We start from the raw sequence: 19,758 nt of genomic DNA on the forward strand, positions 1-19,758 counted from the left end.
ACATGGTCGGCGTTCGCAAATATATTTCCACCGCTGATTATAGCTATATGTTACAGCACAAAAGTAAACATATTGTTACAATTAGCGACTACGAACGGGGACATTTATAACTGTATGTTTATGTATACACATTACGTAAACATATCGTTATAACCTACGCGCTGCTACCAGTGTCAGAATTTCAAACACACCCGCCAGTCTTGTTCTAATGCGGCTAAATGCATCACTTGTGGCAGGGACGCCCATGAGGGTGACTGTCCGTCTCTGTCTCTTGGTTGTGTGAACTGTCAGGGTGACCATGCAGCGTCCTCTCGCGACTGTCCCATCTACAGGGCTGAACGCTGTATACAGGGTCAAATAGAAAGTGTCCACCTTGGCTGCTCACAAGCTTTTTGCTAGTAGGAAGCCCACGCTGCTCCCAGCGGGGAAATACAGTACCGTCCTCGCCTCTACTCGGCCTACCAGGGAGGTATCGACGCAGACATGCGATCTGACCGCCGTTCGGCCAGTACTGAGATCACCCGGTCAACGTCTCCTCTTCCTCCCATCACCCCTAAGACACAAGCACCTTCATCAGCTCCTGCAAGACTAAGACCCAGAAGTCAGATGCATGGGCCTTCAAGAAAGAACCGTCCCGTGAAGACTTCTTACGTACTCTGAACTCCCAGCCATCGACCAGTACTCCGACTAAATGACCTTGCAAGGAGACTCATAGGAAGAAAAGTTCTCCTTCTCCGCCACGGTGCGTTTCTTCTCCTGTGTCACCCAGCGGTTGCTGCCCCAGGCCATCATCCGTTTCGCCTGGTCGCATCACTGGTAGCTGAGCCTCTGGCGGTTCACAGGCGGAGGAAGCTCCCCCTCCTGACCATCTTAACATGGTGGCCGACGAACCTATTGAAAAAATGGATGATGACTCTCCTCCTATTGATAGCGGCAGCAGTGCTCGCTCGAAGCCAGGCCCTCAGCGACCTTTGAGGTGACCCCTTCTTGCTTCTCCTTTTTCTTTTTCATCTCACGATGGCACTTCTTCATTGGAATATTCGCGGCATTCACTCCAACTGAGAGGACTTAAAGTTGCTGCTACGCTTGCACTGTCCGCTCGTAGTAGCTCTCCAGGAAGTGAAGCTATGCCCATGAGATCGTATTGATTTGGCACACTATACCTCTGTGCGTTTTGACCTACCCCCTGTGGCAGGTATTCCGGCTCATGGAGGGGTTATGTTGCTGGTCTGGGATGATATCTACTACGATCCCATCACATTGCACACCGATCTGCAGGCAGTTGCCGTCTGCATTACTCTCCTCACTTTCACATTTTCCATTTGTACCATCGTCATCTGCCGTTACTAGGGCAGACATGATGCAAATTATTGCTCAGCTACCTGCACCATTTTTGTTGACTGCCCATCCCCTTTGGGGCTCTCCAGCATCCTGCCCGAGAGGCTCCCTGTTAGCAGACCTTTTCAACCACCTCAATCTTGTCTGCTTCAATACTGGTGCTCCTACTTTTCTTTCGGACACAACTCATACCTATTCCCATTTAGACCTCTCTATATGTACTACCCAACTTGCACGTCGGTTTGAGTGGTACTCTCTTTCTGATACGTATTCGAGCGACCACTTCCCTTGTGTTATCCATCTCCTGCATCATACCCCATCTCCATGCTCAACTTGTTGGAACATCTCCAAAGCAGACTGGGGGCTCTTCTCAGGGTGACATTTCAGAATCAAAACATCGCAAGCTGTGATAGTCAGGTCACACACCTCACGGAAGTCATTCTCACTGCTGCTGAATATTCCATCCCTCATACTACCTCTTCTCCACGTCATGTACCGGTCCCCTGGTGGACCACAGCATGTAGAGATGCTATATATACGTGCTCGTCGACGTGCTTTACACACCTTTAAACACCACCCTATGATGGCGAATTGTATTAAATATAAATGATTACATGTGCAGTGTCGTCGTGCTATTAAAGAAAGCAAGAAAGCCAGCTGGGCTGCTTTCACAAGCTCCTTCAACAGTTTTACTCCTTCTTCTGTTGTCTGGGGTAGCCTGCGCCGGCTATCTGGCAGTAAGGTCCACTCACCAGTTTCTGGCTTGATGGTCGCGAATGACGTTCTTGTGGCCCCTGAGGATGTCTCCAATGCCTTCAGTCGATTTTTCGCAGAGATTTCGAGCTCCGCTCATAACCACCCTGCCATCCTCCCTCGAAAACAGGCAGAGGAGGCAAGGCCACCTAACTTCCGCTCCTCGAATCATGAAAGTTATAATGCCTCATTCACCATGCGGGAACTCGAAAGTGCACTTGCCCGGTCACGGTCCTCCACTCCGGGGCCTGATTCTATTCATATTCAGATGCTGAAGAACCTTTCTCCTGCTGGTAAAGGTTTTCTTCTTTGTACTTATAATCACATCTGGATTGAGGGTCATGTTCCCACATGCTGGCGTGAATCTATTGTTGTCCCGATTCCTAAGCCAGGGAAGGACAAGCACTTGCCTTCCAGGTATCGACCAATTTCCCTTACCAGCTGTGTCTGTAAGGTTATGTAACGAATGGTTAACTCTCGTTTGGTTTGGCTGCTTGAATCTCGACGCCTACTTCCCAATGTACAATGTGGATTTCGTAGGCGCCACTCTGCTGTTGACAGTCTGGTTACCTTGTCTACCTACATTATGAATAACTTCTTGCGGAAGCGCCAGACAGTGGCTGTGTTCTTTGATTTGGAGAAGGCTTACGACACATGTTGGAGGGCGGGCATTCTCCACACCATGCATACATTGGGGCCTTCGTGGTCACCCGCTCTCTTCGCCATAGCGATCAATCCAATAATGGATTGCCTCCCAGCTAATGTACAGGCTCCCTTTTCATGGACGATTTTACCATCTACTGCAGCGCTTAGCGTACATGTTTCCTGGAGCGCTGTCTTCAGCATTGTCTTGACCGTCTTTACTCCTGGAGTGTCGCCAATGGTTTGCGTATTTCTGCCGAGAAGACGGTCTGTATTAACTTCTGGCGCTACAAAGAGTTTCTCCCACCGTCCTTACATCTTGGTCCCATTGCTCTCCCATTCGTGGAGACAACAAAATTTTTAGGTCTTACATTTGACAGGAAACTTAGCTGGTCTCCACATGTGTCATATTTGGCTGCCTGTTGTACCCGTTCCCTAAATGTCCTCTGTGTTCTCAGCAGTACGTCGTGGGGAGCAGATCGAACCATTCTACTTCGCCTATATTGGTCGATTGTCCGCTCAAAGCTGGATTATGGGAGCTTTGTATACTCCTCTGCACGGCCGTCCATCTTACGCCGCCTCATCTCTATACAATATCTGAGGTTATGTCTTGCGATCGGAGCGTTCTGTACTAGTCCCGTCGAGAGTCTTCATGCTGAAGCCGGTGAATTGACACTAACCTACTGGTGCGATATACTGCTATGTCGGTATGCCTGTCAGCTATTATCAATGCCCGACCACCTGTCTTATCGTTCCTTTTTTGATGACTCTCTCGACCGTCAATACGGGTTGTATGTATCTGCCCTGCTACCCCCTGGAGCTCGCTTTCGTCACCTCCTTCAGCAACTTGATTTTCCACTCCCTGCAACCTTTCGAGTGGGCGAGAGCCAAACGCCACCTTGGCTCCAGGCTCAGGTTCGCGTTCACCTTGACCTCAGCTCGCTCCCAAAGGAGATTACCCCAGCTTCGGTATACTGCTCGCGGTTTGTTGAACTTCGTTTGAAGTTCATTAATACGATCTTCATTTACATAGATGGCTCTAAGACCAATGACTGTGTTGGGTGTTCTTTTATTGTCGAGGCACACAGTTTCAAATACCGGCTCCATGGCCATTGTTCAGTCCTCACAGCTGAGCTGTTTGCCCTCTTATCAGGCTGTTCTTTACATCCGCCGCCACCGACATTCTGCTCATGTCATCTGCTCTGATTCCCTGAGTGCCATCCAGAGCCTCAGTGATCCGTATCCGATTCACTCTTTCGTCCGCAGCTGGCGGATGACTGTTCTCTGGTTACATTTATGTGGGTTCCTCGCCATGTCGATATCCCTGGAAACAAAGCTGCAGATGCCGTGGCCAAGGTTGCGGTCCTCCAGCCTCGGACAGCTTCTTGTTGTGTGCCTTCATCTGATATTAGCAGGGTCATTTGTCAGCGCATTTTATCGCTGTGGCATGCCAATTGGTCTGCACTTACTGAAAACAAGCTTCGGGCCGTGAAACCTCTCCCCACAGCTTGGATGACCTCTTCACGCCCTTCTCAGCGGGAGGAGGTCGTTTTGGCTCGGTTATGGATTGGGCACTTCCGGTTCAGCCACTGCCATCTGCTGACGGTTGCGCCAGCGCCATTCTGCCCATGTGGGCAATTGCTGACGGTACGCCACATTTTAACGTCCTGTCCAAATTTTAATACACTGCGCATTGATTTTGGCCTGCCATGGACTCTGGATGACATTTTAGCAGATGACCCAGGAGCAGCTTCTCGCGTTCTTCATTTTATCCACTTGACAAACCTCTCTAAGGACATTTGATTATGCTGTTTTTTTTTAATCCCTTGCCTGTTACTGTGCCTTTTATAGTGTTGTCCTTTTCAGTTGCTGTTTTAACATGGTGCCTCACAGTGCATTCATAATTTAGTCTGGGCACTAATGACCACTAGTTGGGCACAATAGAAAGAAAAAAAAAGAAAGGAAAGAGAGAGAGAGAGAGAGAGAGAGAGAGAGAGAGAGAGAGAGAGAGAGAGAGAGAGAGAGAGAGAAGATTCCAAGCAGGTTGATACAACACGAGAGATCTACTTGTCAATACCTCGGCCAGCAATTCTGTACAAGTAATAGCCCAGGGGTTCAGGTGGAGAAGGTGCATAACATCCCACTGCAATGCGGAAAGGATCACAACCGTGGGGTCAACTCCTCAATAGGCACCAGAAATACACCAACCAGAATGTAGAGGTGGTGGCAGAGAGCATAATAATTATGCAAGGAATCTGATGCCCAGTCCGTTGTTTATCTACTCAGCCATGGTGGACAAACTGAATGACCTGACAGCCACCAAATCCTAGAATTTGGAAACCATCCACAATGTTTTGGGCTTCGACATCTGAATGGAAACTCAACAGTTCATCCTGATCAAATGCTGTATTGGGACCAGTTGGCAGCCGAGAAAGAGCATCCACATTAACCTGTTGCACCATGGTGTGGAAATGAATCTTGTAGTTATAGTGAGACAAAAAAGAGCTCAGCATTTGCAGGTGGGGATGGGTCACTTTTTCTGGTTGAGGTGCTGAAGGATAGAAAAGAGAAACCAGAGGTTTTTATCAGTAATCAAATTAAATTTAGAACTGTATATGAAAATATTAAATTTTTTAGTGTGTACACAATAGCAAAAGTTTCTTTTTCTATCTGAGTCGCACTTTTGCACCTGATTCAGGGTTTTGAAAGACTACACAGTAAGGTGTTTGGAACCATCCACGTATTTGTGCACAAGAACAGCCAAAAGGCCATATTGAGAGGAGTCTGTGGCCAAAACGAGGATCTGGCCTGCTTGGAAGATAACCAAGCAAGATGCTTAGTGCTTCAACATGGTGAAAGCACACTCATGGGCATGCCACCAGTTGAAAAGAACGTCTTTATGTAAGAGAGCATTAAGGGGCCTAGCCATAGTGGCTGCATCAGGACGAAATTTATGGTAACATAAAATCTTTCTGAGAAAACCCTGCAACTCTTTGACATCGGTAGGACGCGGCAAAGCCGCAATGGCATTGACATGCTGGTGCAAAGGCTTTATGCCAGCCTGTGAGACTTCAAGACTGAGATAGAAAATAGATGGCTGAAAAAGATTATGATTTGTCCAAGTTACACTTTAACCTGGTAGCCTGCAGCACCATGAACAAGCCACAAATATTCTGCAAATGTTTGTCTATTGAGGAACTGGAGACCACAATATCATCCAGGCAACCCAGCACGGAGATCATGAGTTGCCCTAAAAGCTGTTGGAAAATAGCAGGGGCACTAGCCACATGAACGGCAGGTGCTGGTATTAGTATAGCCCAAAGTGGGCATTCACTTTGAGAATCCATTTAGAATCATCATCCAGATGTAGTTGCAAGTAGGCTTCTGAGAACTCTATTTTGGGAAAAAATACTGGTCCCTGGAAAGCTGTGGTAGGAGTTTATCCTGACAGGGTAAGGTGTAGGTATCAAAAATAGACAGTGAATTTACAGTCTTTTTAAAATCATCATAAAGGTGAGGGTTGCCATTAGGTTTTGCAACAGTTACTAACGGAGTATACCTTTCACTATAGGAGACAGGATTGGCAACACCCAAGGACATGAGGTGATCGGGCTCTGATTTGACTTGCTCCCATAAAGCTATTGGGATTGGGCAGGCACGAATAAAATGAGGGTGTTCCAATAATTTCATTGTGATGTGAGCCTTAAAATTGGTAGCACACACTAAACCTTCCAAAAACAGTGATGAAAATTCCAAGCAGAGAGCATCCAGTTGTTGGCAAGGAACTTGATCAGATAAAAGATGCACTTTGTCAGAAATAGAGGATCTAAAATTTAGAAGGCATCTAACCCAAAAAAATTTTCAGTGTTGACATCTTCCTCTACTAGAAAAGTCAAAGGCCAAACAACACCTGTATACACAGTGAGAGTAGAAGACTGTTCCAGTACGGGTATTTGATGTTTATTGTAACTCACCAACTAACAAGAGAGAGGAGACAATGCTGGTGATCAAAGGTCCACATAGGTTTGAGAATTTAACGAAGTCACTCTCAAATCCATCAGGGGGATGTACTTTGGGTTCCTCTGTGTTTACTGGTTGCCCGGCCTGGCGAGGTGTGACGTCACTGGGTAGCTACTACGCTGTGTTCTCAGGACTCGCACGTTGTTGCTAGTGCTGTGTTCTTGCTTCCTTGAGTATAGTGCATGACCTGTGGCATATTCTGGTACAAAGTGGTATCTGTTGTAATCATGCTAGTTATCCACAGTATTTTCTGAGTGAAATTAGCAAAAACACATTGTACTGTGCTGTTGCTAAATACAGCAACTCTGGGCGTAGAACCAAGGGCAATCTTTACTATTGGTTTTGAAAAGACTTAGAACTCCAACATGAATGGTTGTGTCATTGCAAACTAGAGAACAGGACCAATATTAAAAATGCAAGGATATGTTCTGAACATGTTCATTTTCAGGATTGCAAATGGGACATGCAGAATGAGTTTTTCCATCTACCTACAAGAAATTTGATGAAGCCAGATGGAGTTCCATCCTACAAAATACGAAATTGACACAGAAATAAACCTGATCACCTGTCACTTATCGGAAGCTCACATGAATGTGAGTGGACGTCCATGTCAAAACAGTAGAATGGCTGTGTAGCTATTTTTATGTCGCAGAACCCCAGCTGTGAGATACATCTTCCTCAAAGACTGTGAAGGAAACTTCATTGAAATCATAAACTACATTTTTGATGTGTTGAATTCAAGATACACCCAAGATCAGAAAGCACCTAATAGAAGTGATTATGGGTTCAGCCTCAGAAGTTAAGAGAATGTGAACAGGTTTTTGGAAATTTTCTCAAATATGTGATGAGGCGAAGGAAACAGTCTCCTCATTTCAAAAAGGATTTGCTACGTCAATAAATGTGCTTTTTATACTTTTTGTAGACGTGAAAAATGCTGTGGCAACCTACATCCTGACTGTCAAACTGAATCAAGATTGTCTCGAAAATTTATTTTCTAGAATTCATGGTCTTGGCTCACTTTATAACAACTCGATGCTCGTCAAGGTTCAAAATGAAATTCACTTACTAATTTTGACTGGTAATGCAACAAATATACCTTCATCCCTTGGTGCTTGAGTTGCAGAGGAAAAAGAGGAAACTTTTGCAGAAGAAACAGTGGGCGAATTCAAGAATTTTATTTCTAGTGAGTTGTTGAAGAAAGTAGCTGACTTGTCACATTACAATACATCAGATGAAGGTTATTTCCATTGAGATTGTGATCTTAATGAGCTCCAGTGAAGACATTACTCACCAAGTCTTAAAATACTTGGTGGGATACATTGCATTCAAGTGCAAAAGCGTGAACAGTTCATTAGGAATTAAAACAGCAAAATGCCATGTCACTGTAAATCTACCAGCCAAACATGAAAGGTGGGCTTACTTCTCCGTCTCATGAGTGGTTTGCTACAATATCAGATTTCAAAATAATTTTTGCATCTTTTCATGGAGCAAATATTTTGCATTGCAAACATGTGATGGAATCATTACCAGTACTAGTACAATAAGGATTTCCCGCAGTCATTAAGAAAGTCATTGATTTGTATGGAAGAATGAGAACTTTCATCCAAATGAGATTTTTTAATAAAAGAGCCAAATGGTGTGGTTTGAAGCTAGCTTTAGTGAAAATAAATCTTCACTGGACTGCACGGTCTTCAACAAATTCAAACTAAATTTTCCGCAGTCAGCATCATCAGCTAAGTTTCGTAATCTCTAGCATATTATTGTGTAAATGTGTGTGAACTATAGCAGCTCATAAGGCTGTAAAGTATTCAGCGTAGCACGTCCTTAAGCCGTAAGTTTTGATAACAATCATCTACAGCTAAGTTTGGATTTTAACATGTGTTGTCATTAGTGCTTTTACTGCTTAACGTTTCCTTTTGAATATTTCAAAAACTACTTCTTTCAAATCATCTTGAATATCATCAATGAAATGCTAAAAATGGAATGAAGAGAGACATGAAAAATTGTTTTAAAATGCAAGATTCCCCATTAGTGAGAGCACGACTGCACCAGTGCTGGCTGCCAAGTGATGTAATACGCTACTGACTAATCAGAGTGCACTCGCCGGAGTGGTGTACCTTTCTAGGATGTGTACCTTGGCACCCACATCTGCTTTCATTTTTAACATTTTGTCCATAAGATGTACTTCAGTACAAAGTTCGTTTGAGGCTACCATCACTTGGAAAATGCTGTCCACTTCAGTGTTCATATCTAACAAAGGAGGTTGAAATTTGTCCACAGGCAGAATATGTCCCCCTTTATTTTACAATAATTGCACGTCGTCCAATGCTTTGTGCACATGGCCCACTCATGTTGAACAAAGCAATAAGGGCATGATGGAGGAGAGGCACAAGGCCACTGTTGTGAAGTGGACTGCTGTGGCTGTTTAGCAGGACACTGCCCACTGCACCGAAGAGACTGTGGTTGCATGGCTGCAACATCATCTTCCCCTTGCAATCTAACTGAGGCAGCTGAGAAGGAGAAGCAATGGTGGCTACTTTCCACAAACTTCTATCTAATTTCCGGTTTTCCTAGATACTTCAAAAGACTGGGCAATGTTCAAAACTGGGATTTGCATATTGTAAAGTGCGTTCACAAACTTCTCTATCAGGGGCGAAGTGTATTGTAACATCATGAACCATGGAATCAAAATATGAGTTTCGGTGAGCTTAAGTAACAAATTGGCAAACAGCTAAGCCCATGATGCTCCACTGCCCAAGCTCTGTATGACTGTTGCACTAGATTTCAACATGAGCAGCAATAACATGAGTATATTTACAATGCTAAGTAGAAAGCAGCTGACACATTTCATCGAGAGAGAGATTGGCAGCTTCCTGAAGAGGAACTAGCTGACACAAAAGGTGATAAACATGAAGAGAATCTAAGTCTGACACATGTTGGAGTCGGCAACATCAAAAGCTTGGAAATTTTGCCAAAGATATTTTTCATGTGTGTCCTAGTCTTCTGCAGGATCATCATACAGTGGAAACAGGGGGGTGGGGGGGGAGGGGGGCTGCATCAGTGGCAGTGAAATTTGGTGCGTCAACGATGCTGCCAAATGGTTTTGCGTGATGGTGAGAGCCTGCTGCTGGTTTGTGAGAGTTCACTGCCGTCCATCAAAGTATTGAAGAATTTCTTCCATTGACAAATTGGCCACAGTGAACTGCAAATGAAACAGGTGGAGTGGAATACCGCACTTGTTGTCAAAAATATTGTAACGATGCACAAACACAATATCAGAATTCCCACCAACCAACTTTTATTATGCCTCCACATGAAGGAATATACTAAGACACTGAACGACACAGTAATTAGCACGAATACACATAACCAAGGAGTACATCAGGGCATAGTCTAACAGTGAAATATGTACAGTGTGGGGCAAATAAAAGTGGCCCGGAGAACAGAGTGCCAGGGTACAAAGAAACACAGCACAGGAAAGGAAATACAATACTAACCTGATGATAGCAGATGTTGAAAGTGATCACTATTCAGATCTTGGCCTTGTTTGGGTGAAGGTGGACTAACGGAATTGCTGCAGTCTCATCTGAAATGTTCTGCTGCAGTTCTTGAAGACTGATGGTTGTTGCGATACATCTTGGACTTGAGGGCTCCCCACACAAAGTAATTGCACACTGACAGATCAGGTGATCTGGGTGGCCAGCTGCGACTACGACCATATGACCTCTGCTAACAAAGATTTTGTAAATGTGCGCCAAGGTTCGGCAGTTGTATGGGCAGTTGCTCCATCCTGTTGGAAGTAACTGTAGGTCTTTTTCTTCTCCGTTAATGTGTAAATTCATGTCCAATCGTGTCCACTCATCGGGGTCACTTTTATTTGCCCCACCCTGTATTTGTCAAGTAAACATTACAGTGACCAAGGACCAGTATGCTGTCTTACATAAGGTTGCGTCGATGTGATCAGCCTCTTTAGACTGGCCATGGAGGCATGCGCTGTTTAGTTACGTTACAACAGAATAGCATTGTAAAAAATGACATTTGTAGGACAACTTGACTAAAAGAAGGAATTGGTTTATGGGACATATCCTGAAGCATGAAGGAATTGTCCATTTGGTAGTGAAGGGAACTGTATAGGTTAACAATGGAAGAGGGGGACCAAGGCTTGAATACAGTAAGCAAGTTCAAATGTATATAGGTTGCAGTACCATGCCTGAATGAAGAGGCTTGCATTGGATAGACTAGCATGTAGAGCTGCATCAAACCAATTTTCAGACGCAAGACCACAAAAATCGCAAACATTCTATTTTATGGATTGTAGCGTGAATATTTGTAGAAGAATGATTCTAAATACCAATAAATTGCAAGAACATTGCAGAAGGTTATATGTAAAAGATTTCAAATGACAGTTCAATCTAGTCTGTTTTACATTTTCATTGAAACTAATATATCCATTCATACCATCCTTTAGGTCTGTGCTCTTGAAATAGTGTGCTTTTGTTATTCCATGTGTGTTGCAACAATACTACTGTTAATTAGTCTAGAAGTAAAGAGGTTTATACAAGGAAAAATTCAATAGAGATGGATGAATGAGCAATTAATAAATGTTAAGTTAGGTCTGTGTTCTGTGTAGAAGTTCATTGTTACTTATATTGAAGTTTTTGGATTTTCTGTGAATTCATTTTATCATTTTTAATTTTTTCTTTTCTTTTTATTTCAGATTGTGGATGAAGCAACAAAACAAGCAGCTGTTGTTGATCCTGTGGATCCTGACAAAGTACTACAGGCTGTACAGCAGGAAGGAGTGAATTTAACAACTGTTCTTACAACTCATCATCACTGGTAAAGAAAATGATATTTCTTCATTACATTACAGGAACCTTGTTGTGTGTGAAAAATGACAACACTCAAATGTAATGGATCAAGGCTAGCAGCGGTGGGAAGGGGGAGGGTAGCATATCTGTTACCCAGACTTCTTGTGACATACCTAATTCTTATTGTATAGAAATTTTGTGGCTGAAAAATTAGTGTTTGGCAAAGCCTCACACTTGGCAGCAAGAACGTGCACATACTGTAGCAATGTGTGGACCTACAATGAGTCTAAATAGAACACTTGACTTAAATTTGAAAGATGAGATTCACTTAATACTTGTAATGAAACTTATGGCACTTTTCTCATTGTTTTCTTCCGTATCTGTTGTATTCATTTCTACACATCAGTCCTGATTAACACACTAACAAACACCAGTACTTGTCTGTTAACTGTTGCCATCCGTTTATGATGAAACACTCCCTTCTCTTCGTACTTGGTAAACCTACATTAGGATGCACGTTTGCTACACAAACATGAATCTGGTGTTACACCTGCTTTCATTTCTCGCTATCAGTCCTCCATCGTAATTGTTACAGACTTTCCCCATCATATTGACCACTCCCTGAAAAACGGAAAACTTCTAGCTATCTTAAGTACAAAATATACTGGGACATTTTATGCCACTGATAGCCCTGCCCCTTAGTCACACAAGTCATGAAAAGCTCATTTGCAAGATATATTCCATGCACCTACTGAGCATATCCTGTTCCATTCCTGTCACAAGCATATCTTAACGTTATCAGAGGCAGGACCATCTGTAAAAACAGTCATGGCATATATGAACTCTGCTGCAACTTCTGCACAGCCATTTATGCGGTCATGATCACCACCAAATTATCCACTTGAATTAATGTCTACCTTCAATCTGAGCAAAGTTATCCATGCTCCCCCCCCCCCCCCCCCCGATCTCTCTCTCTCTCTCTCTCTCTCTGTGTGTGTGTGTGTGTGTGTGTGTGTGTGTGTGTGTGTGTGTGTCGGATTTGCAGTCCCTCACTGTGTCATCTGCAGCACTGATTACTTCTTTTTATGTTTTCAGTATGCCTATTTTTGACTATTCATGCTTCTGTTTCTGTTCCGTTCTGTTCTTATTTCTAACATGGCGCACTGTCTTGGTTCTAATTTCTCAGATTTTAAAACATTATCTGTTGCAAGCATTTCATTATTGCATTTCCTCTTCTCCAGTGCTGATGTGACTTCTTTAAATTAGGGTCATCAGTTGCTTTTCTACTTAGATACTGAATAATTTTAGTCGTTCCCCTTCGCTGTTTCGCTTATTTTAGCTTAATACCTATGTGAGCATATAGATATTTATCATGAACAACATTTATTTGCTGTAATAATGGAAGCCTGTTAATTGTGATTGTTGTTATTTTTCATGTAGCTACCAGTAGGCATCTTTAGTTTTTAAATCTAGATATTGAGCTGATTTTTGCAAAGGAGTACAGTGGAACTTTGATTATACGTTCTCTGATTCTACATTTCTCATGATCATACACCATAAATTCATAGCCCCTGTGAAAAACCCATAAAAGAATGCTAAATATTATTATTATTATTATTATTATTATTAGCGAATGTCCCCATGGGAGAACGATAAGCAGGTGATTAACATTTCTTAATGTTCTTCTTATTTTCCCAGTATTTCTTCATTGCCTCCCCAAAGGCCTTCTTCCTTTCTTCGGTCCACTTTGGTCGGAAAGGTTTAGATTCCGTCTCTGGAGTAAACTTCCACTTGTCGATTTTTCTTCTGAATGTATCCCGGTCTGATGTGTTTGTTATGTCAATTTTTGCCTTTTTCAAATCCTTCTTAACTTCAGTTACCCAGGGTATTGTTGCCTTAAGTGATGTCATATAGTCCAATAGACGTTTAGTTAACCTGTTTCCAGGTAATCTGTCTATATGTCCATAAAACTTCATCCGCCTCTTCCTGATATCTGCCTCGATGTTTGATATTTTTTCGGTTGTCTCGGTAGTCTGCAGCCTGTATCCATCTTGTGTGTATCGTGGTCCTAGGATTTTTCTAATAATTTTTCTCTCTACTTTCTTAATTTCGTGTAAATCTAATTTTCTATTCAGGGAGAGTGTTTCACTTGCATATGTGACTGTTGGTTTGATGACTGTGTTGTAGTGTCTGATTTTAGTGCCTTTTGATAGACATTTCTTGTTATATATATTTTGAATAAGTCCGAATGCTTTCTTGATTTTCTGTAATCGGTTTTTTTGTGCTATTTTCTCAAGTCCTGTTGGTTCAATAACTTCACCGAGATACTTAAAGTGCTTGACTCTAGTTATTTCACCATACTTTGTTTTTAGTTTCGAAATATCTAATTTTGAGCAGATGAATTCTGTCTTCTCAAAGGAGATTTGCAGGCCAACCTTCTCAGCACATTCTTTAAGTGTCTCAATTTGTTTTACTGCTGTTTCTTCACTGTCAGTTATAATTGCCAAGTCATCTGCAAACGCTAAATAAGGGATGTTCAATTTTCCTTTACCTCTTCCTAGTTCAATTGGCTTCCACAAGCTTTGTTTCCTTAGTGTTACTTCCCACTCTTTCATAACTTTGTCCAAAACTATATTGAATAATAGTGGTGAGATCCCATCTCCTTGTCTTACTCCTGTTTTAATTGAGAATGGTTCCGAAATTTCCCCTCTGAATTTAATTTTTGATTTGGTTTCTGTTAGTGTTTGTTCAATTAGTTTTCGGGTTTTAGTGTCTAGGCCTCGTTCTTCGAGAATGTGACATAGAGACTGTCTGTCTATGGAATCGTATGCCTTTTTGAAATCAACGAATGTGCAGATTATTGGTTTTGACCTGATTGCTTTAATCTTTAAAATAGTTTTAAGGTTGAATATCTGTTCCGGGCATGATCTATTAGGACGAAAGCCTGCTTGGTAGTCTGAAATTGTATGTTCTAGTTGTTCTTGTGCCCTCTTTAGGAGACATGCAGATAGAATTTTGTAGGTAACTGGTAAAAGTGAAATGCCTCTGTAGTTGTTTACGTCTGATCTCTCTCCCTTTTTGTGCAATGGGTGAATTAGTGCACACTTCCACTCCTCTGGGATATTTTCTGTCTGCCAAATTTCTTGGATGATGCTAGTGATCTCTTTTAACGAATTTGGACCAAGGTTTTTCAGTAGTTCAGCTACAATTCCATCTTCTCCCGATGATTTATTGTTTTTGAGTTTTCTAATGTGACTATAAATTTCTTCTTGAGATGGTGGTGGTGAAGTCTCATTCGTGTGTTCTGGTTGTACTCTGGGGAATCTTGTACTTGGTTGTGGGCAATTTAGGAGTTGTGAGAAATATTTAGCTAGTTCTTGGCAATTTTCTTTGTTAGTTAGTGCCAATTTTCCATTCTGTTTCCGGAAGCAGAGATTTTGTGGAGTGTATCCTTTGATTTGATTTGCGAATATTTTATAAAAATCTTGAGTGTTGTGGTTCTTAAAGTTTTCTTCAATTGTGTTTAGTTGTTCATTAAGGTATTTTCTTTTAGTTTGTCTAAGTATTTTAGCTGTTTGTTTTCTCACTTTGAAAAATGTTTGTTGTGTGGTTTCTGATTTGTCACAATTGTAATTTAAAAAGGCTTGTTGTCTCTCTTCTAATGCGTTATCACAATTCGAATTCCACCATGGATGCTTGGATATTTTCTTTAACGGAATCAAATCTCTTGCTTTCTGTATAATTTTCGTTCGGAAATCTTTCCAGTTGTTTGTTGGTTGTTTATCCCATGCTTCTGTAATTTCTGATTCCTTGATATTTTTCAAGTCAAATTTGGGAATTAGTGGTGATTTCCTTTGGCGTTTCCTTTTTGGAGTGAATTTAATTTTAACTCTGGTAAGGTAGTGGTCAGAATCTATATTTGCCCCTCTGCGGACTTGAACGTCGTGTATTTCTTTCTGGAAGTCATAGGAGATCGCAACATGGTCTATTTGAAATTCACCAAGCTGGAGGTTTGGTGATCTCCATGTTTTTTGTTTATTGGGGTCTTTTTGAAGTGATGTTGTCACGATTTTTAGGTTGTTTTGCTGACATAACTCGATGAGTCTCATGCCGTTCTTGTTTGTGAATTTGTGTGCAGGGTAATTACCGACTGTTTTTTTATATTTCCTCTCTTTGCCAATTTGCGCGTTGAAATCCCCTAGAAGAATTTTTACATCCTCCTCTGGAATTTTGGACATTTCAGTTTCGAGTTTTTCCCAAAATTTTTCTGTCTTCTCCGGTTCTTTTTTGTTGGCAATGTTGGTAGGTGCATGAACATTAATAAATGTATATATTTTGTTGGTGTGCTTGATTCGCATGGTCATTAGTCTGTTACTGATTTGATTTATGTCTATAACAGAGTCAAGGGTGTCCTTATTTACAATAAAAGCCATGCCAAATATTGCAGCTCCTTTGCCAATTTTCTTGTCTGTTTTACTTTTAAAGATACGGTAATTGTTGTAGTCTATTGTTTCTGAATCAGTGAATCTGGTCTCTTGGAGAGCAAGGATTTGAATTTTCTGTTTGTTGAGTTCTGTTGTAAGATTATGAAGTTTGCCTGTCTGAATTAGTGTCTGAATGTTAAAAGTGCCAATAAATGTATGGGACTTTCGTGGACGTTTACTAGAGAACTCCGACTTTCTCTGTCGTACGAGCCCAAGCTCCCCAGAATCCGATAGCTTGGTTGTCGCCACAGGGCGAGTGGATTGGCCACTATATAATTTTACTTTCCTTTGTAGTAAGACTCTGCATTCTTGCTCAACGTCTTGCTTGACTTGCTTGTTTTCTTCCTTTTGACATTTGATGTGGATGAACAAGTTGTGAGTGGCACAAAAGACAGATGGTTTACACCAAGGGTGATGACGGAGTTAGGGGAATATTTTACACCGTTGTGGAGAGGGGAGACAAGAGAAAAGAAATGCTGATTTAATCCATGATTAGCTTTGCCAACACAATTTGTAACATTTAGCTCCACTGCGCAATTATGATAAAACTACTGCTAGGTTGAGGCAGCAATGGAAAAAGGACAGTCAATGTGAAGTGTTCCGGTCCGAGCTTACATGTGATGAAGGGGCCCAGCCACCTTTTCTTGTGCCACTTACAACTCGATCTCGTCTTTCTGCATGTATTTCTGATGTACTGTATTCACTAACATTGTAGATTGTCAACGTTTTAAATTCAAACACTGATTCTCGAAAAACATCCTCGTTCAGAACCAACGAAACGTTGACCATTTCCAGCTAACGAGTTCTTACTGGCTGGCGACTTGTTATGTCACCCAGCAGTCAGTGCTGCCACCACACCACACCACACTAACACATGTAAAAATGAGGTAATTGAACCATTTCCCAATACACTACTGCCACAAATTATACCTTAAACCACACAGTTTTGAGGATTCTTTGATTTAAGTTCACCTTGAAAGTAGAAAAAAAAATTATAGCTTATGTAGTGAAAAGTGTGAAATATGGTGAATACTGCCAGATTATCTCATCTTGGATCTTTGTTTTTCACCTGCAGTCAATAGCTGTATAGCATGCCAATGTCACGCTAATGCAGTGGCTTCTAGTGTATAGAGTGATAAACAGCAAACTTACTTGGGATCAGTGTAATTAAAACTGATCAGCTTAATAATTCTGATTAATCCAGTGCCAAAGGGTTAAGCTTGACAGGAAACTCTTTATTCAATGAAAACAGGAATCTAATTATTTGTGAACTAGATTGTCAATACAGAACCAAAAACATGGAACATAAAAAACTTGGGAATAAACATTGTGCGTGGAGAATGCACAAGCATGGGTGCACAGAGGCATTCAGACAGTCGCTCATCCCATTCTCCCTACACGAATGGAACAGGAAGAAAATCTAATAAATGGTACAATGGGACATATCCTCTGCCGTTGACCTCATGGTGGTTTGCAGAGTATAGACACAGATGTAGACATAGTATACTACTACTTTTTGCAGTCGTGGCATTACCAATGGGCTTTAGACTGTAGACTTTTGTGAGCACATGCAAATGACCCTGTGTGGAGTATTTGCATCTCAATTATTCATTTATGTAGGAGTGTGTGTGTCACAATACGATATTTCAAAGCAAGGGTGCAATGAAAATGATCCCATATGTGTCCTTATCATTAAATGTCAATTAATAACACAGCAACAACACGAGGCTTGGAGAAATGTTGTGGTAAACAAGTCTTGAGACAACGGTCATACAATTAATTCTTAGCATAAAGGATAATGATGTGGTTGACATATTGAAAGGATGTAGGTTCGCAACCCACAACATGCGATTCTTCTTTTCTTCATCGTAGTGTTAGCACAGTCTGGGATTCATTGTGAATATAATACTAGTATGTTCTCATTTAACATTTCCATCTGATTAGAGGAAAAATAAAAATAAAAATAAAAATAAACTGTGCCGCTGGTGGTGTCCAGGCACATACATAACCTTGACAGCAGCAATTCAGCTGCTACACCACATGACACTGCAGGTGCATACACTGTATGACACTTCACTTCTCCGTACTAGCACGTAACAGTTGTCATGTCGGATGCTATAGGTGTATTGCAAATGGAGTGACCACAGCTTCCACTTAGGTTTCATTTATATATAGTTATACGTCATACACTTTTCACTACTGTGCATTAATTTTACTTACAGTAGTTCTGCTTGCAGCCCGTAGACAGAATCCAGAATGTACAGTGCCCCTACTGACTGCAGCCAATGTAGGCTACTCCATTTGCTATGTGCAGCGTCATAGTGAACAGGACGTGTTTAGTGAATAGTAGCATGATGGCTTGTTCATCTTTGTTGTGGTCCTCAATGTCTTTTAATGCTTTGTGATGGCAGACAGATTGTTATAAATCTAACAGGTTGCTGAGACAAAGAAACATTGGAATCACATTAGGCTTAACTGTATTTCACATTCACTGGTACAAATATGTACCACATGTGAAAGAAAACTTGTGTGTATATACGTGTTTTCACAAAACTTGCTGTGTTTGCTCTACAGCAAGCGACGAGTTCGAAGTAAAAGCAGTGCACGTAGGGAATATTGTAGAATGCTCCGCTTCTACCACTCAGCACAATGAACAAGGAAAAGACCATAAGCTCTGTGCTCATTGCTCACCTCACCAGAGTACATTGCACTGCTATTGGCTGCAGAAGTAACCCCCCCCCCCCCCCCCGCACACACACACACACACACACACACACACACACACACACACACACACACACACACACACACACACACACACACACACACGCGCGCGCGCGCGCTTTCGGATGCCGTTCGTCTTTCATTGTACTTCACAGTTTTTGGTTTAATTCACCATGTTGCATCCATTTTTACTTGTTTCTGGGTGATCACTAAGGAAAGATCTCTCAAAAACACTTGTTTCAAAGTATAATTTGTAGTCGAAGCGTATCAGAAAATATGCTCAATTAACTTATACCCAGACACCAATTTTAATTTTTGGACAGGGTTTACTTGCTAGTACACATGTGATTTTCTTAAGAACTGATGACATTCATTACTACAAATTATAGTCTAAACATTGTATTGTATATTTAATTTCCTTCACTTACATAGATTTTATATGATTTATTGGAGAGGATTACGATTTTTAATTATATATGCCAGTTATATGTTTCTGCTTGTATTTTGCTGGTTTTAGCATTTTTCTTAACATTTTTCTCGACTCTACGTTTTTCTCACTTCCGCATTTTATTAAGTCTGGACCACGTGAAATCATAGAATAAGGGTTTCAATTTCTATTAAAGGTTGAAGTGCCTTTTTATTTTCTTATGCATTTTTGTGTTCTCAACTTCTGCTTCATTTTAAATGAGGACTTATGGGAGACTTTGCAACAGAGTAAAGGATCCCACTCTGAACGTTAAACAAGAAAAGCACATATCAAAGTTATATTTTCGTCTTGAATTGTGCTGGTAAAATTTACAATCCAACTCCGATTCCTAGCATCCGTCCTGTGATGCAGGGTCTGATGTTTTCATTATTCAATTACTTTAAGGGAGAGAAGTCTTGTGTACCCTCTGCCTGTGAATAGTGTAAACTTAATTCTATGTGTTATTGTATTTTAAATATCTGTACATTGTATTTTATGAGATGGAAATTGGGAATGAGTC

General features: G+C 41.4%; 1 protein-coding gene across 4 annotated transcripts in view; it reads left to right on the forward strand.

Annotated features, from left to right (window-relative positions):
- LOC126162994 (hydroxyacylglutathione hydrolase, mitochondrial) overlaps nt 1-19,758 on the forward strand; it is a 95,729-nt gene that overhangs the window by 26,365 nt on the left and 49,606 nt on the right. For all 4 annotated transcript variants that reach the window (XM_049919854.1, XM_049919851.1, XM_049919853.1 and 1 more), the window contains exon 3: nt 11,471-11,592. In XM_049919854.1, coding sequence (XP_049775811.1) covers nt 11,471-11,592 — 122 coding nt within the window. The remainder of the gene's footprint in view (nt 1-11,470; nt 11,593-19,758) is intronic.

Source organism: Schistocerca cancellata, chromosome 2, assembly GCF_023864275.1.
Source record: "Schistocerca cancellata isolate TAMUIC-IGC-003103 chromosome 2, iqSchCanc2.1, whole genome shotgun sequence".
NCBI classification, from domain to species: Eukaryota; Metazoa; Arthropoda; class Insecta; order Orthoptera; family Acrididae; genus Schistocerca; species Schistocerca cancellata.